Source organism: Bos indicus, chromosome 22 (assembly GCF_029378745.1).
Source record: "Bos indicus isolate NIAB-ARS_2022 breed Sahiwal x Tharparkar chromosome 22, NIAB-ARS_B.indTharparkar_mat_pri_1.0, whole genome shotgun sequence".
NCBI classification, from domain to species: Eukaryota; Metazoa; Chordata; class Mammalia; order Artiodactyla; family Bovidae; genus Bos; species Bos indicus.
The window spans coordinates 27,045,095-27,072,362 of NC_091781.1; the positions used below are offsets into that span (position 1 = coordinate 27,045,095).

General features: G+C 37.0%; 1 protein-coding gene across 4 annotated transcripts in view; it reads left to right on the top strand.

Annotated features, from left to right (window-relative positions):
• CNTN3 (contactin 3) overlaps window positions 1-27,268 on the top strand; it is a 402,840-nt gene that overhangs the window by 126,287 nt on the left and 249,285 nt on the right. For all 4 annotated transcript variants that reach the window (XM_070776321.1, XM_070776319.1, XM_070776322.1 and 1 more), the window contains exons 3-4: window positions 7,574-7,700; window positions 23,965-24,140. In XM_070776321.1, the coding sequence (XP_070632422.1) occupies window positions 7,574-7,700; window positions 23,965-24,140 (303 nt within the window). The remainder of the gene's footprint in view (window positions 1-7,573; window positions 7,701-23,964; window positions 24,141-27,268) is intronic.

Genomic DNA, 27,268 nt, shown 5'->3' on the forward strand with positions numbered 1-27,268 from the left:
GACTCTGGGGATAGAAAGTATGCTTCTAGACCATGGATTGTCAAATTAGGGGTAGAAAATGAAATAGAATAAAATAGAAAAAACTGTTATGATTCTGCATGCAGTAAGAATTAGTACTATTTCAAGAAACTTTTTAATCAGTTGTGTATGTGATTATATACACATGCACATTGTATCTACAATAAATCACGATGGAAAGTGAATCTAAGTTGTAGGTCAAATGAAAAATAATTTGAAAAATTATTTAATTATTCATGTTTCTGCAACTCTGAGACTCACCCAAGAAGACCCCAGAGTTCCAGATACAGTTTTGGGAGTGGTTGTTCATTGTCTTACTTTCTTTGATCTCTATACCTACCCGATAACCCAGTTTAATTCCCCACTAATGGTCTAGAAATACAAAAGCAAGTCCCTGTTTGGGAAAAGAAGTGGGAAGAGGGAACTAGATTGTATCTCATATACTCAGATATTTACAGACACCGTTCCCGCTTCTGCTTGCTGATGTGCAGGCAAGAAAAGAATATCCTCCCTTCGACTTTATGAGATTACAGCTGCAAAAATACTACAAAATGCAATCACTGGTTCATATTACTTCTTAATAGCTTCTCCATTATAACCATTTTATAACAGGGAATTTTTTATTGTATAATTATTTTTTCATAGAAACAATAGCCTTCAACTAGAGTTTGATATGAAACATCCTTATTAAAGTACACAAGGAGAATCATGCCTGAGCCCCAGAGAGCCTTGACCCAATCTCTTTGGTAAAGAATAGAAACCACAAATACAACCAACTCTGTTAAACTCTCCAAGAGAAGTTTACTAAAGAAATGTGTTTGTTTTTTTTTTTTAATTTGATTAATGAAATAATGAAGTCTTTTCAGTTCAACATGGTTGGAGAGAACCTTGTGAATTTGCATACTTCAAAGATATTCAGTGGAAGTTGGTATAATAGAAAGCAGGGATATAAGTGTTTTTTTTTTTTTTTCCATTTTGAATAAATGAGCCGTGAATTGTGTACTCCTGAGTGTACTGTACACATTCCACACTGTATCTTTCAATAGCATTATAAGATATTTATTATGTTGAGTTGCTATTAAGCCATCTATCAAGAAAGGTATAATTATGGACTGGGTATTATGGAACTATGTCAGAGACATTCAAAAGCACTAGAACTCACATTCATAAGACAATAACGTATTTAAATAAAGAAAGGGACAGTATTATGAAAACATTTTAATCTACTTCGACCTATCTCCTCTATGTTTGTTTTGTTCCCAATACATTATTTCTTGTCATAGGACTGTACATTGTTTAAACATCTGTCAAATGTAAAGAATATTCCACAAATCAGAAATACAGCAATTGGATTAAAAGCATCAAGATAAAATATCATATTCTCTCAGAAATATACCCAAGTTCTCTAATATTACTCAGCTATATTATATATTGAATGTTAATCCATCCAGTGAAATAGATGGTATCTTACATCAAAATCTGTGATTGGTTTACTGAAGTGCCAAAATCCAGATATTTAACCTTAAACATGACTGTTATGTACATAAATGTGTCTGGGTATGAACCTTATTACTTTTTTTTTTTTTTACAAGCAGGTTGCAGTGAGAGGAAAAATGCAATTTTTGGCTAAAAAACTTTTTCCTGCATTGAAAGGTATCTGCCACTTTATGGAAGAACATTCATTTATGTGAACATTTATTTCTAGTACTTGTAAAGCTCAAACAGCTGCTTTCAGTTCTAATTCTCTAACTATTGAGCACTGCTTCCCTTGCAGTTTTTCCATTTGGGGTATGAATGAAGCATGAACTAAACATTGAGCAAAACATGTAGTAAGCTGTTAACTTACAATTTAAAGAATTTTTTATCAGTTTCTGTGTCATGCTGTACTACACCAAATGTATGTCATGCTCCAACATTTTTCCTTTTAACCTAATTGCTTGATAGCATTTCCGATATGGAAAATGGATGAATTGGCTATTCTTCATAAGCATTTTATTGGCCTTTCTCATCTAAAGCATGCTGTATTGTCTCCCCCCCTTTTTTTAGTGTGTGGTTGACAGTAAATTCAGCTGCAGGTGATAACAATGCATTAAAGGTTTATTTTCCCAACACATAATGTTTAGAGTTAACATAGTTCATATTGATTCAAGAGCTCAAGGATGTGAGGGCTCTTTTCTAGAAGATCCTAGTGGATTTTCCTCTACCTCTTATGGCTTAGCTGGAAAAGAGTCTGCCTACAATGTCGGATACCTGGGTTCGATCCCTGGATTGGGAAGATCCCCTGGAGAAGGGAAAGGCTACCCACTCCAGTATTCTGGCCTAGAGAATTCCATGGACTGTGTAGTCCATGGGGTCTCAAAGAGTGGATACGACTGAGCAACTTTCACTGCACTTGTTACTGGTTGAATTGTATTGCCTGAATATTTGTATGTTGAAGCTGTAATCCTTAGGACCTCAGAAAGTGACCTTATTTGGACACAGGGTCATTGTAGATATCATTTTTGAAGATGAGATCATCAGGGCAGACCCTAATCCATTATGACTGTATCCTTATTAAGGGGGGTTAGAATTCAGGCATAAAGACGCACACAGAGGGAAGATGTGGTAAAGAGACACAGGGAGAAGGTGGCCACCTGCAAGCCAAGGAGATGGGCCTGGAACTCATCTTAGGGCCCTCTGAAGAATTCAGCCCTGCCCACACCTTGATTTCAAAGTCCTAGTCTCCAGACTGTGAGATGAGTTAAGTTCTGTTTCTTAAACATCCCAGTTTGTGGTACTCTGTTATGGCAGACCTGGCAAACTAATGAACCCCTTTGCAGTTGTTCCTGGTCTCATAGTTAATCCCCGCTGTCTGCCCTGCTCCCCAGAGTCAGAAACTGCAGAGGTCTGGAAAGGTAACATAGCTGGTGCTTTTCATATCTCAGGTGAAAGGCGGGTTCTGTTGGCAGGGAAAACAGTTCCGGAAGAACTGTTGAGTCGACAGCAGACAGTATCTGCCACAGCTGGTTTTTCATGTGGTGCCCATGTCTGGCATTCAGATATTTGTTAAAGAAATTATTGAAATGTTTGGCCTTTCCTGACTTTGGAAGAATATTAATGAAATTGTATTTCAATCATTGCTTGCCTTTTTTTCTAGCATTTTCTAGCTGTAAGGCACCAATGCCAAAATCAGTGGTGATGTCCCACGGCTACAAAGTGTTTCTCTCCATCTCAAATGTCCTTCCCTGTGGAATAATAGGGCTTGTTTTATAGATCTCGTATCATTGGTGGCATATATTTTTCTTCTTTCTCTGACTTGCACTAGACATCCTTCTGTTTAGGTTGGGTATCTCTTTTAAGTACATTGAAAATCCCTTTCTAGATCCACTGTCTGTTAAATTCTTTCTTAGATAGCACTACCATCCTAGCTCCCTTTTGGATTGACCATTTCCTCCTGTATTGTGCCGTGTAGCTATGGTGCAAGTCTGCCAGGGGAAATGGGGAATATGCTTTCCTTTTCTGTGTGAATTTCAGGAGTAACATTACAGTCTTTTAGGATTTTCATTTCTTCTAGTAAAAGTAATGCAACTGCCTGCAATCCTTTGTCTGTTTCTCTCTGTCATTCTTCATAAAAATTGTACAGAGTATGACCATTAGAATTGATTTGCCACAGTTTGATCTTTTAGTGACATTACCTTAGGAGCTCATAATGCTTGTACTTACATTCAAAGGCAGTTATTCCTTATAGCCTCTGGGTGTTTGGGGGAAAGAAAAAAAAAACCACCTCAGGATTGGATTTTTCGACTTATTAGTCCCGTTCGGAAATGTTATATGCTCTTTATTTTAGGTTGTAAACTTAAAATGGAGCTTAGGAGCCAGGCCAACATATCAAAAAAAAAAAAAAAAAATGCCCTGTCATAGTAAGTAAAGTTTAGCATCAATCTAAATGTTACATTGAATCCCTTTACTTAGGCATGAAACCCTCTTCTGTTTTCAGTCAAACTGCTTTCTGCTGGTTACGTGTAAATAGTCAAGGTTTTGTCCTTTGGAGGATCAAAATTAGCTTTGAAGAAACTGTTGGATAATTTCCTTTAGGTTAGTGAAGACCTCAGAAATTTTTTTCCTTTTAAGCTTATATTGCTAGCAGGAGACTAGAATATTATAACCCAGCATCTCTCATCACCGATTTCATTCCGGGGAAACAAGATTGAGAGGCCTTTGTCTCTCATGTAAAGCATGAACCAGCCTGTCATGTTTGATTATTATTTGCACTTACATTTTAGGAGTCGTTGGAGACTCGGGAATGGCTGCTGGTGGTCTGAAATGCCTTTAGGAGCCTTAAATTTCAGAAGTGCCTGGTATGTGCCTCAGAGGCTGTTAACTCTAGTGTGTCATCAGGAAATGTTATGTGCTCAATTGCTCAGTCATGTCCAACTCTTTGCGACCCCATGGACTGTAACCTGCCAGGCTCTTCTGTCCATGAGATTTCCCAGGCAAGACTACTGGAGTGGGTTGCTATTTCCTTCTCCAGCAGATCTTCCCGACCCAATGATCAAACCCATGTCTCCTGCCTTGCAGACAGGTTCTTTACCACTAGCACCACCTGGGAACACCATCATCAGGAAATACTAAAGTTGACAAAGCAAGTTGATGGTTAGTTTTCACCTTTGACTCTATTTAGAACAGTGTAGTTTAATGGAAAGAGAAACAAACCAAGAATATGACCATTGGGCTGTGATCCCAGGTTTCTCAGCCAAAAACTGTGTTACCGTGGTTGATTATTTAACCTCTTTGGGTCTCATTTCTTCTGGGGAGGCTGAACAACTATAAGGTGAGAATATAAGCTCTGGAATTAAAACCTTAACTTTGTCATTCACCAGCTGTAAAATAATATCTGTCTTACGTTATTACGAGAATTTCTTCATCTTAATCACCTGTTTAGCAGATATTGAATAGCTGCCATGCTCTAGGAGTTGGAGAAGCAGCAATGAATTCGATACAAAATAAATGGCAAGCACTTATATAAATGTGTCTAATATTTATAGATAGTGAGGTACACAGCTGATGTCTGTGACTGGTGGAAGTGAGGGGTGAGTCATGACATAGTTGGGGGAGGGGCAGTCTTATTTAAGCTGAGAAGATGACATTTATGCTCTGTTCTGAATGACAAAAGGAAATGAGAACACAAGAATAAGAAGGAAGGTCAACCCAAAATTCAGCGTGTCTCAGAGCCAAAGACAAGGATGATGGTGCAGCTGGACCTCAGAAAGTAGGCAGTGCGGCAAATGCAGCCTGGGAATAAGGGAGACAAGGCTTGTGGATGGCTGAGTACAGTGCCTGGCTCATAAATGTTAGCAAATTAGCTGTTATCACCCCTCTTTCAAAAGGGTCTCAGAAAGAAATGCTTCTAATTATTTAATACTGTCACCTTAAATTAATAGCAGTCTCTGGAGAAGAATTAGAACATCATTTGGGAATTTGACTTTTACTAAATTATGATGAATGTTTGTGTTTTCATTGTGGTCACTTGTAGGAAAATTTTTTTAAAAAACACCTCTATTTATCTTTCTTTAGCAGTATGTCCTTGTTGGTTATCTTTTTAAATATAGCAGTGTGTATATATCAATCCCAAACTCCTAATCTATTCTTACCCTTCTTCACCCTAGTGACTGTAAGTTGATTCTCTACAAACACCTGTCTTTTTCATTGAAATCACCCTTTTTATCTATACCCAATTTTCCTTTTGTTGGTTTGCTTCCCCAACTTACCTGTTGGTTTCAAACATACACTATTATGTTAATATATTATTGCTGTCAAGCCCTGCAAGCATCAATTGGTCAGGACAGCACTGCTATACCATCTCCTAAATGAGTAAAATATATGCCACTCAAAATATTCAGAAGCCATTGCACTAGAAAAAACACTGAAAAAATCTATTTTTTTTGTAAATACAGGCAGACATTGTAACAGACAGAAATATATTCAAATTTCTAAGACAGTAAATATTATTAATGATACACTTTTTTTTTTTTTTTTACTTTTATGCAATAAACTGAGGGGGGAAATTCAAGAAAATGACAGCATTGGCTCTTTTTAATTAAGAGCTGTTTCTTTAGTACCTGTTTCAAAATCCCTTTCTTCTGGAGATTGTCCAAAGGGAAAGTAAGACTTTTTTCCCCTTTGTGACATTTTCCCCTTATATGTAAATAAAAACCAGGGACTTCTGAGGACAGCCCACAACTTTCTTAAATCATTGTGGGCCGTAGTAGGGGTTAACTGTGTAGTGATGTTTCAGTGAAGAGTGCTCAGATTCAGCCAAAGCTTGGCGTTTGACTGCACAGTCTCCAGACTGCCGTTTCTATCATCAACTGCACATTCTGAAAAGCTGTGTGTACTTGCATGTTTCATAAACCCACTTTTGGACTCAACCCTTCTCTTCTGTACATTGGGAATAATTACAGGACTTACCTCCTAAAGCGTGGTGAAAGTTACAGAACAGATGTGGACACGTAGAGTTCACATGGTGGCTTTCATTGTGGCTTTTTCATCATTTCAATGATTATTTTCAGTAGTGTGTTATTTTACTATTCCTGTTAATATGGGAAATTTTTTGTTAATGTTATAATGCTATTACTACTTAGGTAGCCTAAATTGTTTCTAGGCTTTTTGAATGCTTTTCTATTTAATTTTCTTTGTTATCTCTTCAGAGGTTCTCTTTGTCTCCTAGTCTGGTTATTTATTTTTTCCTGCAGTTTTACTGAGCATTTCAAAATAGGAGTAAGGGGTTTGGTTGTGTTTATATTTTTTCCTGTGAATGTGTTTGTTTTCAGAATGCTCTGCCAATGATTATACAATTGCAGTGGCATAAGCTGTTAGTGATGGCATTATTTCTTTCCTTTTTAAATTCATCATACAAAGACACAGGTTTCTAGTTGTGTATATGTGGAAATTCTCAGGAAGTTCAAGTTCTCTTAACCAAAGTAAAAGCACTTTTTAAAGGACACTTGTTCAGTGTTGTATCCTTCTCTTCAATTTGCTAGTAATCAAATGGAAATCCTACCAAATATTGAGCGTTTTGAGGTTGGAATGCAAAATGACATTGTCAACACTCAGATTTGCATTCGTGGCAAGTATTATGAGAAAGACAATACTCAGGGATTCAAGTGATTTTGAATACAGCTTTAGTTTTGTAAAGAGGCTTATGACAGAGAGACTTCCTAGACCAGGTAATTCACCAATGATAATTTAGGTAGAATTTATATTATAAAAATGATTAGTACAGCCTTATTTATTCTTTTAAGTAATCTTATTAATATGGCAGTGGTTTTGATAGTGATTTTCATTTTCTTAGAAGTGTTACTAGGTTGCAAGGACAGCTTCAGTGATGCCTTGTCAACAAAGCAGTGCCTGCAGAGCATCTTTGTGGATAAGGGAAGAAGCGGTGTCTGCTTCCCTTTTTTAAAAAACAGCACTAGAGACACTGGTTGGTTGCTTTTCTTCTTTGATTCTAGAGTGCAGCTGGTACAGTACCTTTTACTTATTATGATTATTTTTTGGATGTCCTCTACCCATATAGGTGAGCTGCTCTTACAGGGCCCAGTGTTTGTCAAAGAACCCAGCAACAGCATTTTTCCTGTTGGCTCAGAGGATAAAAAAATAACTTTAAATTGTGAAGCACGAGGCAACCCTTCACCTCATTACAGGTACAGTGGAAAAAGTTTGAAAATCCATATTAAAAAAAAAAAGCAATTTGGCAACTGTGAACTTATTTTTTTTGCTTCAGTATACTTATGCTATCAGTAAGTTATAATACATGAAGCTTTATTCAACAGTCATACCTAAACTTTGGGTCCATATTTTGTATATTTGATTGATTGTTTACTTTACAGTAAGAATTCTTGATTAAAGAAAACATGATAGAGTCTCTTAAATAAGCAATGTCTTTTCATTTGATTTGTGGTAGAAATTAATGTATAAACTTGGATTTACATGTAGTTTTGGGGAACACATCCATTGTAGGAATGAAATTAAATATGTTGTAAAAGTATGTAGCAATCACAGTTTTTCTTTAGAAAAAGGTAACCGCGTCTATCCTTCTTCCTTTATTATTTTACTGAGTATGTGTTAGAAGGTTCATACAGTGTAGAAGAATAAACTACGTTCCTACTAAAGTCATACTAACTGTTCTTGAAGAGAAGATAAATTTTATTGTATTTTTTTCATGTGAAAGTATACATTTTTCAAATAATATAAATAATAACCTGTTCACTAGAAACCTTCCAGCAACACAGAAAGGTATAAGGAAAAACAGAAAAAAAAAACAAAACAAAACTGAACTCCCATCACCTTAAGATAAAAATATAATATTTGGTGAGATGATGATAGTTTATTTGGATGTGATGGGTATATACTTTATTAAATAATACAGGATTAACAATTTTTACTTTTAGGGTTCTCAGGGGACCCACATTAATGAAGAGATGAATTATTTATAAACAGGATATGCTGCTTTTATTTAAATGGTTATGAGAAAGTGCCGGAGGCACCTTGAAAACAGCATGCTCTTTTGAGTACTGCAAGCGTTTGTCTCAAACTCCCTGTTTACAGTCAACTTCGCTTGGCAAAACCTTTTCTATAACCTGAAGGACAAGCAGACTTCAGCCTTTATTAATGAAATTCTTAGTGTTTTGAGTAGTGATGTAGATCTTATTGAACTCCTATTGTTCTCTTAACCCATGTTGATAATAGTAGCCAACAATCATTGTTAACTTGGCTCAAGCTTAGGTTAGAAGGTAGACCTTTGTATTTTTGCATTTGCAAGTAAAAATCAGTTTCTGTCAGCAGTACTCAACAGCGTATATATTGAGCACCTGTTGAGTATTTTCAACACAATAATTGTAATGATCCTGGTTACTGGTCAGAATTGGCTGAGGTGATAGAAGATTTTCTTCTCTCTGCCTTTTCCTTAACCTATAGAAATAAGAAAAGTTGTCAACATGATTTAAAATCAAACAAAAAACTATTTTATGAGCTTGGTCAGTTAATCAGACACCGTACCTGCAACAGGTGGAAATATTTTCTTCTTTGGAGGGAAGATGAACAGATCCACTTAATTAGGACATTGTCCTGAAAACATTTTCACCAGCGTTTTTGTAGGACATTCTAACACTTTCTAAATGCATCTGTTTGTTTCTCCCTGAAATGGAAGATTATCCTTTTAGATATGACTGTAAATATTTTAAAGAATACATGTGAATGACTGATGCGTGGGCTGGTTTTTTTTTTTTTTTTTTTGGTTGTTGTCAGTAAAATTATTTCCTGGCATTTTATCTTATGAATAATTTGGTGATGAATCTGTTCAGTTGAAAACTTGTCAAGATATAAGATATAGTCACGTAGGATTTTATTTCTAAATGAATAGATTAATTATGTTGGTAAAGTAATCAAACAGCAAGAAGTCTTGAGCTTAGAAATTCAGAAATATCTTTTTGTTGTGTTTATTTATTTATCAGGTACTTATTTTAATGCCAGTGTATTACAATTAGAGTAAATACAATTAAAGTACCAAGTGTTTTCAAAATGCTATTGTATAGACATGATATATGTGTTTAAATAAACTGATAACATGTATAAAATGTTGACAAAGTTCTGTCATTTGCACAGTACTTTTTATGTTTTATTGTATGTCCTGAGACTATATGTTGCATTTAGAAACAAATCTGTACCTGAAAATAGATGTGTGACTGAAATTAATTAATCAGTTTTAAGTTTGATAAATGAAGAAATTTTACATGCTAGGTATTGTTTTAAAATATTTGGTTTATAGGTAAATAGAAAACACTTTCATTATTGCTCTAAAGATACTCTGAAGTTAAAACTTCTGACCAGTATAAAATTTCACATTAGAGTTACTAGAAATTGAGACCTAGAAAAAACATGAGGAAACCTCCTTTCCCTGTGAAAATATTAGGCTTTTCTATAATAAGCAATGATTCCATATTACCATGTTATCTGAATCAGTAATTATGCTGATGAGTAGATGGGATTATAGACTACAGTGGGCTGCAATTATACCTCATCTACTTCAGTTCAGTCGCTCAGTCATGTCCGCCTCTTTGCTTAGACAACACCTTCACTTATGGCCTGATTTTTCTCCTAGTTTTTGATTTTAATAGTCAACCAAGTAATATCCTGCATTATTCCTTTACCTGTTCCAGAAGAAAATACACGTGCTGGTTCTTATTTTCTGCTATCCTTTAAAAATTATGAATAAATAGTGCAAATAGGTAATGACTTTAAAAGTGAAAGACAGTGTTAGTTGCTCAGTCGTGTCCAACTCTTTGCCATCCTATGGACTCTAGCCTACCAGGCTCCTCTGTCCATCAAATTCTCCAAGCAGGAATACTGGAGTGGGTAGCCATTTCATTCTCCAGGGGATCTTCCCAGTCTAGGGATTGAACCCGAGTCTTCTGAATTGCAGGCAGATACTTTACCATCTGAGCCATCTAACATGGGGATTTTTTTTTTTTTACATTAATTTAGAGAAAGGATATGTTTTTGTAAGTATTTATAAATACAAGCACATAGATAAGAAAGAGAAAAGGGAGGGAGGGAGGAAAGAATGAGGGAAGGGAAGAAGGGAGGGTAAAAGAAAGATATCAAGGAGGAAATTAACAGTTCATGTGAAAATGTAAATTAAAAGCAACCCAAACACATTCTCTAAGACTCAGAGTAAAGTCTAAGAGTCTTGTAAAGGAATATCCTTTTGAAAGCCCAGATCCTGTCTTGTAGACTGAGGCAAACTTTTCTGATGAGAGATCTTGTGTTTGTTATTATCCCACTGGATAAAAAGAACTCTTAATTGGCCATATTAGAAATCTAAAAGTTCAGAAATTCTCAAGAGAAATTACTCATCTTAGGGTTTAATTGAGAATTTTATTCTTTCTTTTGCCTCTTCCCGCTTGAGCCCCAAAGCCTATGTTTAAAGGTTAATTAGTATTCAGTCTGGTTGTAATTGCTGATGATGCTGAAAGAGGTTGCCCTGAGGAAGTATTAATAACATTTTTTAAATGGGAAGGATTTTCTCTGACTTCTCATAGGGTTAAATTTGCCCATCATTTGCTAAGATGAAAGACCCCAAATAAGAAGTTCCCTGGTCACTTCAACTAATGCCATTCATCATTACAAGGCACATATTGGACTGACCAGGGTTTAATATGGAAATGTCAGTGGGGACCAGGCAAGTAACAAACTAGAAGAGGCGGCCCTTAATAACATGTAGACACATCGAATCATGACGAGAGACTGGCCCACGTTTAGCCAGAAGTCCATCCAGTGGTCATGATTGCTTCTGAGCACTGGCCAGTTGTTATCATCCAGGAACCCTGGTCCACTACTACAAAACCTTTTCAAGAGATGTTTAAAACAGAAATTTTCTTTTTTTGATTCTCTGTATTTCTAATGTTGACTCTCACTTTTTAAACATAGTAAAGGCCAAAGATGATAAGCCTTAAATGTGAATGTGGGCCATGTGGGTTTTGTGTTTACAACATTTAGTCTGGCTCAAGACTTAACAGGCTGTGCCGTCCAGTATGGTAGCCAGTAGCCAAATGTGTCCACGTATGTTTAAATCAGTTCAACCAAGAATTCAGTTCCTCAGTCATAGCAGCCTCATTTCCAGTGCTCAGTAGCCACACGTAGCTAATAGCTACTGTACTGGACACACAAATGGACATTTCTGTGCTTGCAGAAAGTTCTGTTGGACAGCAGTGCTCTACTTTGATCCTTGTTGGATCCACAGCTTTTCTATAAATGTTCTGTTTTATTCTCAGCACAAGGAAGCAACCAGAATATAATTCTCTTCTAGCTTTATATAATAAGTAAGCAATTTTAATGAAGTACAGGGGAAGACTCTTGGATATACACATTGTAAGGACTACATAGCACTGCAAAATGCAGATTTTCAGGCGGTAGTTTCTCCCTTTTAAGTAGCGTTTGCTGTAATGGAGTTAGCTCTCATGTGTTTAATTTATTGGAATTCTACTAAGCGCATCCAGTATAAGAAAGAAAAAATAATAATAATGGACTAATTTCTGGCCATCATTTATCCAGGGAGTAAATGTAAGGTGTTTACTTGTTATCTAAAAACACACATCCTTGCAGACACACAAATGTAACACTGTACATGGGACCACATACAGTTTATAGGGTAGAGCATCCATAGCCTATGTATTATATATAGGATGTGATACATTATATTAATACAGTAGGACTGTATTTAGTATATCTTTGATTATATGCAGTTTGCCCCTTTATTCTTCTAAAGTCTCTTGGTCCTAAGGAGATACAGTGCATTCTGCCAGGTTACTAGGCTCAATTCTCTGTTTATCCTCACGCTCAACTTCCCTTGGCATCCCGACTTCTCTAGCTGATAAGCTGTGGTCCCCAAACCCACAGTCACTTTTACTAAGAGCAGTGAAATGTTTACATGATTGAAATGATTGCAAACACTAAGTACAAAGAATTTCTGTGGTGCCTGATGGCAAGTAGAGGTAGGCATTTTAAACTTCACTATGCTACCATCTCTCCCATGAAGCCTTCTCGATACCCTCAGAGCTGGGTTCCGTGTTCCCACCATGCACTGCCTATTTTACCTATGCCTTCCTGTATTATTAAGTTTACTAAAATGAAGTGTACTTGCCTGGTTGAATGTAACTCCCTTAAGGTGAAGACAGTTCTTTCTTCATCCTTCATTCAAAATGCTTAGCAAATCAGTTCAGTTCAGTCGCTCAGTCATGTCTGAATCTTTGCGACCCCATGAACTGCAGCACACCAGGCCTCCCTGTCCATCACCAACTCCCAGAGTTCACTCAGACTCATGTCCATCGAGTCAGTGATGCCATCCAGCCATCTCATCCTCTGTCGTCTCCTTCTCCTCCTGCCCCCAATCCCTCCCAGCATCAGAGTCTTTTCCAATGAGTCAACTCTTCGCATGAGGTGGCCAAAGGACTAGAGTTTCAGCTTTAGCATCATTCCTTCCAAAGAAATCCCAGGGCTGATCTCCTTCAGAATGCACTGGTTGGATCTCCTTGCAGTCCAAGGGACTCTCAAGAGTCTTCTCCAACACCATACTTCAAAGGCATCAATTCTTTGGCGCTCAGCCTTCTTCACAGTCCAACTCTCACATCCATACATGACCACTGGAAAAACCATAGCCTTGACTAGACGGACCTTTGTTGGCAAAGTAATGTCTCTGCTTTTGAATATGCAATCTAGGTTGGTCATAACTTTCCTTCCAAGGAGTAAGCGTCTTTTAATTTCATGGCTGCAACCACCATCTGCAGTGATTTTGGAGCCCAAAAAATAAAATCTGACACTGTTTCCACTGTTGCCCCATCTATTTCCCATGAAGTGATGGGACCGGATACCATGATCTTCGTTTTCTGAATGTTGAGCTTGAAGCCAACTTTTTCACTCTCTTCTTTCACTTTCATCAAGAGGCTTTTGAGTTCCTCTTCACTTTCTGCCATAAGGGTGGTGTCATCTGCATATCTGAGGTTATTGATATCTCTCCCAGCAATCTTGATTCCAGCTTGTGCTTCTTCCAGTCCAGTGTTTCTCATGATGAACTCTGCATAGAAGTTAAATAAGCAGGGTGACAGTATACAGCCTTGACGTACTCCTTCTCCTATTTGGAACTAGTCTGTTGTTCCATGTCCAGTTCTAACTGTTGCTTCCTGACCTGCATACAAATTTCTCAAGAGACAGATCAGGTGGTCTGGTATTCCCATCTCTTTCAGAATTTTCCACAGTTTATTGTGATCCACACAGTCAAAGGCTTTGGCATAGTCAATAAAGCAGAAATAGATGCTTTTCTGGAACTCTCTTGCTTTTTCCATGATCCTGTGGATGTTGGCAATTTGATCTCTGGTTCCTCTACCTTTTCTAAAACCAGCTTGAACATCTGGAAGTTCACGGTTTATGTATTGCTGAACACTTGCTTGGAGAATTTTGAGCATTACTTTACTAAAGTGTGAAATGAGTGCAGTTGTGTGGTAGTTTGAGCATTCTTTGGCATTGCCTTTCTTTGGGATTGGAATGAAAACTGACCTTTTCCAGTCCTGTGGCCACTGCTGAGTTTTCCAAATTTGCTGACACATTGAGTGCAGCACTTTCACAGCATCATCTTTCAGGATTTTAAATAGCTCAACTGGAATTCCATCACCTCCACTCGCTTTGTTTGTAGTGCTGCTTTCTAAGGCCCACTTAACTTCACATTCCAGGATGTCTGGCTGTAGGTCAGTGATCACACCATCGTGATTATCTGGGTTGTGAAGATCTTTTTTGTACAGTTCTTCTGTGTATTTTTGCCACCTCTTCTTAATATCTTCTGCTTCTGTTAGTTCCATACCATTTCTGTCCTTTATCGAGCCCATCTTTGCATGAAATGTTCCCTTGGTATCTCTAATTTTCTTGAAGAGATCTCTAGGCTTTCCCATTCTGTTGTTTTCCTCTATTTCTTTGCATTGATTGCTGAGGAAGGCTTTCTTTTCTCTTCTTGCTATTCTTGGAACTCTGCATTCAGATGCTAATGTCTTTCCTTTTCTCCTTTGCTTTTGGCTTCTCTTCTTTTCACAGCTATTTGTAAGGCCTCCCCAGACAGCCATTTTGCTTTTTTGCATTTCTTTTCTACAGGGTGGTAGTGAAAAGTAAATCGGTGGCATGAATGAAGAAATGGGATGAAGTTAACTGGGAAGAAACAGAAACAGTTTGGGATTAGGTTTTATTTCAGGAGTCAAGAGTGTCATGAAGCATCACAGGAACAAAAGCAATCTATAGTTGCTTCTATAGGATATTCTTAAATTTGGATTGAGCCCTTCTTAATGGCTCTATTTTAAGACAGATTGCCCTTGAAATGGCAAAGATGACTGCCTAGGTCTACTTACATCCTCCACAAAATGTTAACTAGAAAAAGAGGAAATATTTCCTATTAGTGTTACCAAAAGCTCTGAAAGGTGTCAGAAAAACATGAAATAAAAACACAGCTAATACTGTCAGTAGTCAGAACCCAGGAGAAATGTAGAGGTTAGGTTTTAGATATTAAAGATGGTAGTTGAAAAATTAACATATTTTTGTTGTTGTTATGTTTTTGTCATGAGGCAAGAAGGAAGGAAAACAGATACTGATCAAACACTAGTTATATCAACTGGATCACAGTTATACAACTAACTAATCTCTAAGGCCTGAAAGTAGGAATGGTCTCAGTGGCCATGCCTGGGTCCTGGGAGGCATGGTCTGTCCAGAGGAGAATGAGAAAGATGCTGCCAGTAAAAGCTGAAAGGAAAGCAGAGATGCAGAAAGCTCAGCCATCTTCTTTGATTCTTCTCAGCGTAATATAAAGGTAATCACTGGTCAGTCTGAGCTAGGCTTTACCTGTATAAACTGAGGAGTTAAATTGTTTTTAATCCCAGTGTAGGTCTCATCTCTTCTTATGTCTTTTTTTATTGTATATGATTAAAATTTATCAATGAGTGGGAATCTCTGTCATGAAACACATTTTAGAAATTCATTTTTAAAAACACAGCATCACAGTTTAACTCATTTGTATCGTCACTAATTATTGCTGAAGCCTAACTAGTTATTTTTGGATAAAGTATTGAATATGCAAATTCAGGCATTCATTCTTCAAGGGCTGCAATTATTCTCATCACTTCAGTAAACATATTAACAAACATTGCATTTGAACACAAATGCATTTGCTTATTAACTTGAAAGCTGCATCCACAACCACAAATTGCTTCTGTGATTAAATTCCTAATTTTCCTGTCAAACCCTAAATAAAGTATTGCCTGTTGATTTAACAAGTGTTTAATGTGGGCATATTTTCAAAACCCAGCCCCAGCTTCTTAAAGAATTTAGTAAATTATTTTGCTTTTTTCTTGGTTTTTCATCAAACTCTAATATGTAGCATTTGTTTTTCTCCAGAATATTGTTTATGTTTCCATTTTTCCTGACCAAACTTTATAAGTTGGTGTAGATACCTTGAAGGATAATACAGTCAACCATGAGATGAATTACATCCTGAGATTATTTTGAAACTACCTGATTGTCACTCAATTTTTTGTCACTGAGTTTTGTTAGTTTCAATTTCAAAGGGTGATATTCTCTAACCTTTTATTTCAGAGTTTTAGTGGAAGATCCAAGTTAGGATTTAGTGCCTTAAATTAAACTGACAACAAGATATGTCTATGTTTATCTTCATGATTCTCATTCCATACTAGTGTGGTTTTGTGTAAAGAGGTTGCCATATCCAATAATAACTAGTATGGTAAATAAATAATAACTGGATGGTAGTGAAAATAATTATACATTCATTCCCTGTCTTTGAGATATTTATTGATAATATGGATGACCACAGTGAGAGGGATGACTGTATGGAGGCTAGGATGGCTAGGTTAGAGGGTAGAATAAGATTACTTCATTCAGGAAACTTCTGTGAGCACCCAGTATGCTCACCTACCTGTTATGACTGATGGTAGGAATTCAGCAGTGATGGATAGCGTGCCTTATGGTTTGAAAATACCTTTCGACACTTAGAATCTAGTCTTTTTATGTTAATTTACTCATTGTTACATAAACTTTTGTTTGCACACAAACATACACAGAATCTTACACATATTTTGTTCTCTGTATTGGAAGGTAGTGATTCATATACTCCCCATGATTGATGATTCTGTTATTTCTTAGAAGTCACAATTACTGTTTCCATCATTTAAAACTATTAACTCCCAGTTGAAATATCCCCACCTTATGCTTTATACTTAAGATTCAAAACCTGTTAACCCAAGGGCCTGTACACTGTCTTAAAGAAATTGTAGGCCAGTAACAGCTTCCTGTTGTATAGAGTGTGTAACTGAAATTTAGAAATGGACCGATCTAATTCATGCTACCTCAGGTCAGCTGGCAGAGTAAGTGGTCCAGGACTTCTTCTGGAACTGCAACTTCTTCCAGAATCTGAACCTCGAGTTATTGACCTTAATTCACATATAAGTTCCACATCAAGCAGTTAAAGGGGTTGAGAGCCTATTGCTTGAGAATCAGAGTTGTGAAATATGAAAATTAAACCATTTCTCACTTGTGGATTCTAAAAGCAAATCCTAATTCATGTAGAATGAGTGTTTGAACACTGAAAGCTGACAGTGATCTTACAAGATCATTCAAGAGCATTACAAGATGATGAGTATGCAAAGGTACTTAATCTTGTGACATTTACCACTGAACGAAAGCTACAAGGTTAGTCTGCTTCCAGAGCACAGTGTAAATGTTATATGATTGAAATGCTAGTGTACATCACCCCCAGAGCCCCAGAGCTGTCTTCTTTTGCTCCAAATCACTGCATGAAGCTTTTCGGAATGAAATTGGAATATGCAGATTTTACTTTTATGAAGTTTTAAATGATTTCCATATTTCAAAAAGTATTTCATTCTGAGACTTTAAAGTCCTAAGGAACTTCAAAATCCCTTCATAAAAGTAGACATTTTTAACTTTCACAAAGGATTGTGCATGTTCAAAGCTAAAAGGCAGTGTCTGCTTCTGAAAGCTTCCCAAATTTATGATCTAAATGCACCATTTACCTGTTGCTGTCTTACCACTGTGCATGATGTTTACGAACTCTGGACAGTTGGATTACAATTTACTCCAAAGAAATGTAGTCTAATTTGTAGGTTTATTAGACACATTCTTTGTGGAAGGAGTATGTTTGTGTGCCTTCAATTTTCCTGATTATTTCTTATACAAAAGATTGTATTGAAAATATTCTGAAATAAATTTCTGTATTAGGAAGTGAAGTGCACTATTTTCTCAGAATAAAATAACACTTGGATGCCCAGGCTCACGGGTTGCTTACACATTGCAGAGTTTAAAAACAACCCTTTTGAATCAACATATTTTTAGCAAGAAGAAAAGCAACCCATGTATAATAAGATATTGAGAAATTTTATATCACCGGGGGATGGGTTCCATTTAATGATGAATAATACTAAGAAGGAGAGACATAATTATATTGCTTTGTTAAAAGAAAATTAACCATCTTCTGAGTATCTCAAGTATATCTTCACTCTGATGAGTTTACTAAAACAAACGCAGTTATAATTTTGTTACAGCAGAAACATATGTACAAGAGCAGTTTTGGTCTTTTTGCACAGTAAAATAATTTAGAGATTGTGTGTATATGACAAAGAGTGAGATAACATAAGTAAGAAACATTCATGCATAATGTAAGAAATGTTTTCCATTTTGGCTCTTCAGTCAAAACTGAGAGATATGATAGCTTTTACATCTTAGATGCTTACTGAAATAAGGTGTTTTCCCACATATTTTATGATCTCTTAAATCTTTCCAGCTATTAAATAGACAAGAAGAAGTGCTTCTATATATTTTTATTTATCTTTACAATTTGCCACATAGCCATTGTACCTTTATTTTTCATCAGCTAAACACGAAAACAGAATTTTCAAATGAAGCCATCAGGCACGCTTCATCAGGCCATAAACATTCTAGACTGTGGAGCTGAAACCTTTTTTCCTTGATACACACTGTTCTTTGTAGATAACAAAGCCACAAGTACCATTTGTCATGAGAGTTCTCCATTCAAAAGTGTGTGAAATTAACTGCATTTTTCCTGCTTTGCATGTAGAGGAGTTCTCCCTTCTTCCTCCACAAGCCGTCAAATAACTTAGTAACTAGCAAACTGTTTGCAGCTTAAAAATTCAGCCCACCTACTTGTGATTTACTGTCAGATTTATTCTCTGAAGGTCAAGCCCAGCATGTGTTTTGTCCCGCGTTTCACTGACTTCTAAGTCAGGTACAAATGCAGACAGACCATATGTGGAAGACACAGTTCATGCCACATGAGAAGAGATGACCCAAAGCATTGAATCACACAGGTTGCATTTAACCAGCATACGCTCTATGAGGATAGAAGAAAAGAAAAACAAAGCAAATGGATGGACTTGCAGATTTGGATGGAAAGCCCTCCCATGTTAACACTGGCGCCTGCCTATTTGTTGGATGACTACCATGAGCCACTGGTTTTATATACACTGTTTAAATAAATTGATTGATTGATGGTTGTTGTTGTTCAGTTGCTCAGTTGTGTCTGACTCTTTGCAACCCCATGGACTGCAGCATGCCAGGCTTCCCTGTTCTTTACTATCTCCCAGAGCTTGCTCAAGCTCATTGTCAGCTGTCAGTGATCCCATCCAACCATCTTGTCTTCTGTCATACCCTTCTCCTCCTGCCTTAAGTCTTTCCCAGCATCAGGGTATTTTCTAAAGAGTCAGCTCTTCGAATCAGGTGGCCAAGGTATTGGAGCTTCAGCTTCAGCATCAGTCCTTCCAATGAATATTCAGGGTTGATTTCCTTTAGAATTGACTTGTTTGATCTCCTTGAAGTCCAAGACACTCTCAAGAGTCTTCTCCAACACCACAGTTCAAAAGCATCCATTCTTTGGTGCTCAGCTATTTTTATAGTCCAACTCTCACATCCATTCATGGCTACTGGAAAAATCATAGATTTGGCTATATGGGGCTTTGTTGGCAAAGTAATGTCTCTGCTCTTTAATATGCTATCTAGGTTTGTTATAGCTTTTCTTCCAAGGAGCAGGCATCTTTTAATTTCATGGCCACAGTCACCATCTGCAGTGATTTGGGAGACCAAGAAAATAAAGTCTATCACTGTTTCCATGGTTTCCTCTTCTATTCGCCATGAAGTGATGGGACTGGATGCCATAATCTTCATTTTCTGAATGTTGAGTTTTAAGGCAGCTTTTTCAGTCTCCTCTTTCACCTTTATCAAGAGGCCCTTTAGTTCCTCTTCCCTTTCTAACATAAGGATGGTGTCATCTGAATATCTGAGGTTATTGGAATTTCTCCTAGCAATCTTGATTCCAGCTTGTGCTTCATCCACCCTGGCATTTTGCATAATGTACTCTGCATATAAGTTAAATAAGCAGGTTGACAATATACAGCCTTTACATACTCCTTTCCCAATTTGGAACCAGTCTGTTGTTCCATGTCCCATTCTAACTGTAACTTCTTGACCTGCATAGAGATTTCTCAGGAGGCAGGTAAGGTTGTCTGGTATTCCCATGTCTTTAAGAATTTTCCACAATTTGTTGTGATCCACGCACTCAAGAGCTTAAGCATAGTCAATGAAGCAGAAGTAGATGTTTTTGTGGAATTCTCTTACTTTTTCTACAATTGAACGGATGTTGGCAATTTGATCTCTGGTTCCTCTTCCTTTTCTAAATCCAGTTTGAGCATCTGGACAGTCTCAGTTCATGTATTGTTGAAGCCTAGCTTGGAGAATTTTGAGCATTACTTTTCAAGCTTGTGAAATGAGGGCAATTGTGTGGCAGTATGAATGTTCTTTGGCATTGCCTTTCTTTGAGATGCCAATGAAAAGTGACCTATTCCAGTCCTGTGGCCACTGATGAGTTTTCCATAATTGCTGGCATAGTGAGTGCAGCACTTTCACAGCATCATCTTTTAGGATTTGAAATAGCTCAGCTGTAATTCCATCACCTCCACTAGCTGTTGGTAGTGATGCTTCCTAGGGTGCAGTTGACTTTGCATTCCAGGATATCTGGGTCTTGGGAGTGATCACACCATCATGGTTATCTGGGTCATGAAGATCTTTTTTGTATAGTTTCTGTGTATTCTTGTCACCTCTTATTAATATCTTCTGCTTCTGTTAGGTCCATACTGTTTCTGTCCTTTATTGTGCCTATCATTGCATGAAATATTCCCTTGGTATCTCTAATTTTCTTGAAGAGATCTCTAATCTGTCCCATTCTATTGTTTTCCTCTATTTCTTTTCATTGATCACTTAGGAATGTTTTCTTATGTCTGCTTGCTATTCTTTGGAACTGTGCCTTCAGATGGGTATATCTTTCCTTTTTTCCTTCACCTTTGTTTTACTTCTTTTCTCAGCGGTTTGTAATTAAATTGATAGAACAACCATGTGGGGAAGATGATACTGTCTTCATTTTACATGTTGAAATCTTAGGTTTAATGGAGTTTGGTTAATTGCTCATGGTCACACAATGAGTTCAACCCATAAACCAAGGAGCACTTGGTTATGAATCTCATTTCTGTTCATTCTGCTGTTAATGGTAGGGTTGGATAGAGACTAGGCTAGACACGGGGGGAGGGACAGGAACTGAGAAACAGAAAAACGGCTTCTCGCACAGTGTAAGCTCCATGAAGGAGCTTTTTCACCCCTTCCTTAGAGCCTGGACACATAGGCACTCAGAGGTGGCTCAGATGGTAAAGAATCTGCTTGCATTGTGGGAGACCTGGGTTTAATCCTTGGGTCTAGAAGATCCCCTGGAGAAGGGAATGGCAACCCACTCCAGTACTTTTGCCTAGAGAATCCCATGGACAGAGGAATCTGGTGGGCTACAGTTCATGGGGTCACAAAGAGTGGGACACGACTGAGCAACTAACACTTTTCTCTTACCTTTCAAATATTTTTTTGCCAAGAAAGGATGAAGGGATGAAGGGCGAGAGGGAAGAAGGGTAGAATGAAGAAGGAAAGAAGGAAGGAGGGTTGATTTTTCTAATAAGAGTTCTTGAAAATGGAATGGGATAAATCAAGATTGGGTAACTCTTATCTATGTCCCTCATAGGCCGTCCATGGTTACTTCTTGGGGATATTATAGACCAGTTCTTCCAAACTGGAATGGGCCTATTAAACACTGGCAACTCTCACTAGGATGCCATTTTCTGGTTTAGTAGACCTGGATAGAGTCTAAGATTCTGCATTTAAAGCATACTCTTGGATGATAATTAGGGTGCTCATGACCATCTGCAGACCACCTTGTATATCAAGAGTGCAGAGTATTAAGAAAGAATGTGGATGAACAGTTTTCCTTAATTTCCTTTTCTGAGTTTCCATAGTTCTAGGATTTGGGCAGGAATCAAATGAAGAAGGGGTAATAGGTGTTTACAGTCCCACTTCAAAATTCTAGGGGCAGGATTAAAGTCCGAATAGAAGAAAGTAATCTAAAAGACACATGCAAATATAGACTTGCCTTGGGAAGGATCATAAGGGAGTTACTGTACAAGCCAAGCAAAATCAAACCAATAGCAAAAGTCTGCCACAAATGAGAAAGCAGTTATGGCGTTTTTCTATTTCTTTAACATTTTGTTCTTTTCAGCTCAAAAGAAAAGACTTGAGGCCTCCAGATTTTCCTCTTAATTTCAGAATGTTGCTTTAAACCTAGGAGTCTTGTATGTGAATACAGAAAAAAAAAATCAAGGAAGTCTTAATTTTTAAGTTGAGCAAATGATACAATACTACTTTGATCAATAGAAACTAAACTTTTAAATTTATTCATTTCTTAGCATTAATTTTTTTTAAATGTCCTGCTCTTTCAGGTATAGAAAATGATACAAACATAGAGGCAAGTATAATGATGAATACCACATAAAAACACTATTTGGTTTACAAAATCAAACCTAAAAAGCTCAATTTCCAGTGTTTGCCCTGTAACCTCTTCACACTTTTCCCTCCGTGAAAACTCTAAAATACCTTAAACTTGAAGTGTTTTGTTTTTATACATTTAAAAACATGTTTAATACTTCCTTAATATTACTTTATATCTTTAAATACTTTATATACATAATATTGAACTGCATTTTGCAAAAAAGTTTTCACCTTTGTAAGGCTTTTCTATGTTTACAAAATCTCATACATTTTTCACAGCTATGTGATATTTCCTTTAACTTCATGCACTTTTATTTGTGATAATGTTCACATTTCACAATACTTTATGTGCTTTCACAATGCTACTATTTCCAGGTTAAACATTTTGTGTATTAATACAGTTTTTATATGACCCGTGACATGGTTAAAAATCTCTGGGCCAGAATTCAAATGGATAGTAGTTCTGATCTGTAATTAAGAGTTTGGAGAAAGTTGACAACAGCTCACTAAGCTGTTTTATTGAAATTCTCATCTGTGAAATGGGTGTTTTATTACCCATTTTCTGAAAGTTATTATAAAGAGGAATTGAGATGATTGTTGCCATATTACCCTTAAATTTATAGACCCGATACCAGTGTAATTTTCTTATAAAATCAAGCCTTCTGGCAGGTCGATGGCTTTGTACAATGGATGTGCTCTTGAGATTGCGGGGTATTTAATGAGTTTTTAAACGTAATGTCTACTTTTTACTTTGATGTGTCTGGTGTGCTGACTGTTTAAAAAAATTCTGGTTTTTCTGTTTAAAAACTCTTATTTAAAAACCAACTACTTTGTTTTTCTCTTTTGGCTTCCCATTGATAAATACGGCTCTCAGGTTAGTGCCTTTACCGTTTCCGACCCTCTGGGTGGCATTTAGGGTCTTGTACCACAGTGTACCATTTAGTAAATAGCTCTGTGATGGCTTAGACGAGCCGAAGGTGCCTTGGGGACAGGTTTTTACCCAGACAAATTGAAATGGATGGTTGAACACTTACCCAATTAATTTATTAAATGTGCTCAGTCAGTCTGGGTAAATCAAAGAAATGTGCTTCCCCCTCCTCCATCGGCAGCATGAGACTGGCCTGAAGTGTATGAGATAATTACCTCAACTTTCTACTTCATCTTTGCCTATGCAGACCTAGACTAATTTTCCCCCTAGTGAACAAACTAAATTATTTTCTCCTCTTCAGAAAATCTTGAAAACTTTCAGCTTTTAGATACTACTCTATTGTGCTTTCTACTATAATTTAACCTTTTGTTTCTGTTTTTTTTTTTTTAAACTGGGGCATCTTTGATTTCCAGTTATATAACAATTGAATGATATATTTGTCCCCTTTCATTCATAAGAGAGCTGATGTTTAAAGTAGATTCTCTATAATGTAGGTTTTTTTTTTTTTTTTAATTATACTAAGGGAGAAATCCTGGACATTTGTTTTACAGATGGCAGCTGAATGGAAGCGATATTGATTTGAGTATGGAGTATCGTTATAAGCTGATAAGAGGAAATCTTGTGGTTATTAACCCCAACAGAAATTGGGATACAGGAAATTATCAATGCTTTGCCACAAATTCAGTCGGGACAATTGTCAGCAGAGAAGCTAAGCTCCAGTTTGCCTGTAAGTGTATGTTTACACATGTAACAAATCCAACATTTAAAAACATATAACTGACTTTGTGTGGTCATTTTGGATTTCAGAAACAGTATGAGGATTTTTATTAATTAAGGAAATAGGCTGAGAAATTAATTCAATGTTTTTTATCTCTATATACTGTACAAAGCAGAGTTTAAAGTGTGTGTGTGTGTGTATGAATGTGGTGTGTGTGTGCATGCCTGTTTTCTGTTTGACTGTTTTGTAAGGATTCTGCTTAAGGGAGGAAAAATAATCTAGTTAAGGATGTGTTTACTCATTAGTTACTCTGTGCTTTGTACTATGTTAGAACTAAAAAGAGTATGAACAAATTGTCAGTCACGACCTTTGCTCTGGCAGAACATTGAAATTAGAAAATTACATCTAACAAATCTGAAAATATAAAGGAACAAAGACAGTGAGAAAGAAAAGAATGTAACATATCTTTGACCTCCATGGCAGTTTTGGCCAGCTCACGATGACCTTCAGTGCAACCCCCATGAGGTCTGGCTCTGGAGACAAAGTCTGTACCATGTTAATTGGACCAGGGTGAACCCATGTCCCATCCTGAGGAAATCACATGCTCTTTAGCTGGGAATTTAGAATTGAGACCAGAGACCTAATTTAGTCTTTATCTTCCTGATGCATATTTAGACCATTTTCTACTTTTTCTTTCTTTTTACTAGTCTGTCTTCCTTTGTTTTTGCCATGTTTCGTATATAATGCATATCATCATTACCTTGGTTCTGAGATTTCTTTTAGTTCTTTACACCTCAGTTATTCCGAAATTAGAATGCAGATGTTCTAATAATGTGGTAGTAGTCTTCCCCCACTGCCACAAGCCATTAATAAATTGATGATGTGTCATTTAATGCATGGCTTATTCTTTTGCTTTCTGTTTTTATAATGGCAGTGGTTGGTTTTATTCCTGTCATTATATTCTGTGTGTTCTTTTTTTCATACTTCTTGCTCTTTCACTTCTTTCATTTTCAGTTTTTTTCTCTCTTTGAATATATATATATATATATATATATATATATATATTTTTTTTTTTTTTACCTGTATCTTCCCTGGGTATTTTGATAGCTTTCAGGAGACCCTGCTTCAATTCTTGGGTCAGGAAAATCCTCTGAAGAGGGGATAGGCTACCCACTCCAGTATTCTTCAGCTTCCCTGGTGGCTTAGTTGGTAGAGAATCCACCCACAATGCGGGAGACCTGGGTTTGATCCCTGGGTTGGGAAGATCCCCTGGAGGAGGGCATGGCAACCCACTCCAGTGATCTTGTCTGGAGAATCACCATGTACAGAGGAGCCTGGCAGGCTGTAGTCCATGGGATTGCAAATAGTTGAACACTGAGTTATTAAACACAGCATAGCATATGTATATATACATACATACATATATGTGTATATACATACATATATATATATACACGTATATATATTTAATTTTCCAGCATGTAGCTTCGTTTAGATCTCTTAATTTGCTTTGCTTAGAACTTGAAAATTTATTTTGTTATACTTACACATCCCATAAAGAATTTAGGAAATTTTTGTGTCTCTATTTGTTTTATGTTTGATTTATTTATATTCTTAAAAGGGTAGAAAGGGATTATTTTTGTCTTATTTCTTGAAATACTTTTTATTTCAGGTTGTTCTTTGCTATGAATTTCTGTTTCTGATTTATTGAAGTCACATCTGTTTGCTTGTATTATTCTGAAGATACAGTCAGTCCTCTAAAATGCCATTTTGGCTCTTATAGGCAGTCTTTCTTCCTACTTCCATTTGGTCCTCCCATTTTTATGCTTAAAACTTTTAATAGGTTAGAAAGCAAATTTTGTCCAAAGTCAGCCTTTATACACACATGTCAGTTGATTACTCTGAATTTGCAGAGGTCAGATGCACTTCTCTGATCTACAGGGGAAGGTGCAGTTTCCAGTCTTAATTTTGTATTGCCAGGAGTCTTTCACAAACTACATTATTTCTTCTAACTGTATTTAAGTAGGGTCTTCCTTGGTAGCTCAGCTGGTAAAGAATCCGCCTGTAATACAGGAGACTCCCGTTTGATTCCTGGGTCAAGAAGATCCGCTGGAGAAGGAATAGCCTATCCACTCCAGTATTTTTGGGCTTCCCTGGTGGCTCAGCTGGTAAAGAATCAGCCTGCAATGTGGGAGACCTGGGTCCATTCCCTGGGTTGGGTAGATTCCCTTGAGAACGGAACAGCTACCCACTCCAGTATTCCGTCCTGGAGGATTCCATGGACTATCCCTGGGGTCACAAAAGAGACACTGAGTGACTTTCACATATTTAAGTATATTTCTTAATGCATATAGAAATACTGGAGTATATTTTTACTGCATGCTATACTTTTCTAATATCTGAAAAAGTATTATTAACTTACAAGTTTTTCCTTAGTCTTTTCTTCCAATATCTGACAAAGTATCATTTACTTACAAGTTTTTCCTCAGTCTATTCTTCCTGGAGAATGTAACTTGTTTGGAAATACTTCTGAAAATATATCATGCCTCTTGAAGTCTGCCCCTACTTCATGGCCAGTAATTTATAGGCAAAGTGGGATAAAGTTGTTGATCCTGGGATTTTATTTTACCCCAGTTAGAAGCTAATAAGCTAGCCTGTTGCTCTTTTATGGATGCTACCAGAAGACATGATTTCCTGGGTCAGTAACAGAGAGGTTTATTACTCACCACATAGCAAGCTCCGTGCTTCAATTCCCCTTGCCCCCAGGTCCCACAGAGGTGATAGGATTTAGCCAGGATGGATGCTGCATTCTAGGAGGAGCATTAAGATTAGGGAATCCACCTCTTTTATAGCAAGCAGTAAGCAAGCCTGCTTTTCCTAGAGGGAGAGCTTGTCTTATCCCTCCTGGTTGCTCTCTGAAAATATATTCATGAGAAATGGGCCTGGTAAAGAATGATTAGGCCTTTCATTCTTGGCAAACCCAGAAAATCTTAAAAGGAAGCAAGAGCACATGGAGTGGATTGCTTATCCCAACTAAGTTTTTCTATTTTTCACTTGGTACTACTGTCCTTGAGTTTCTCTTTTGGGTGCATCCCGTCAGGATAAGTGTGGGGAGTAAGGTACAGAATACCTTCCTA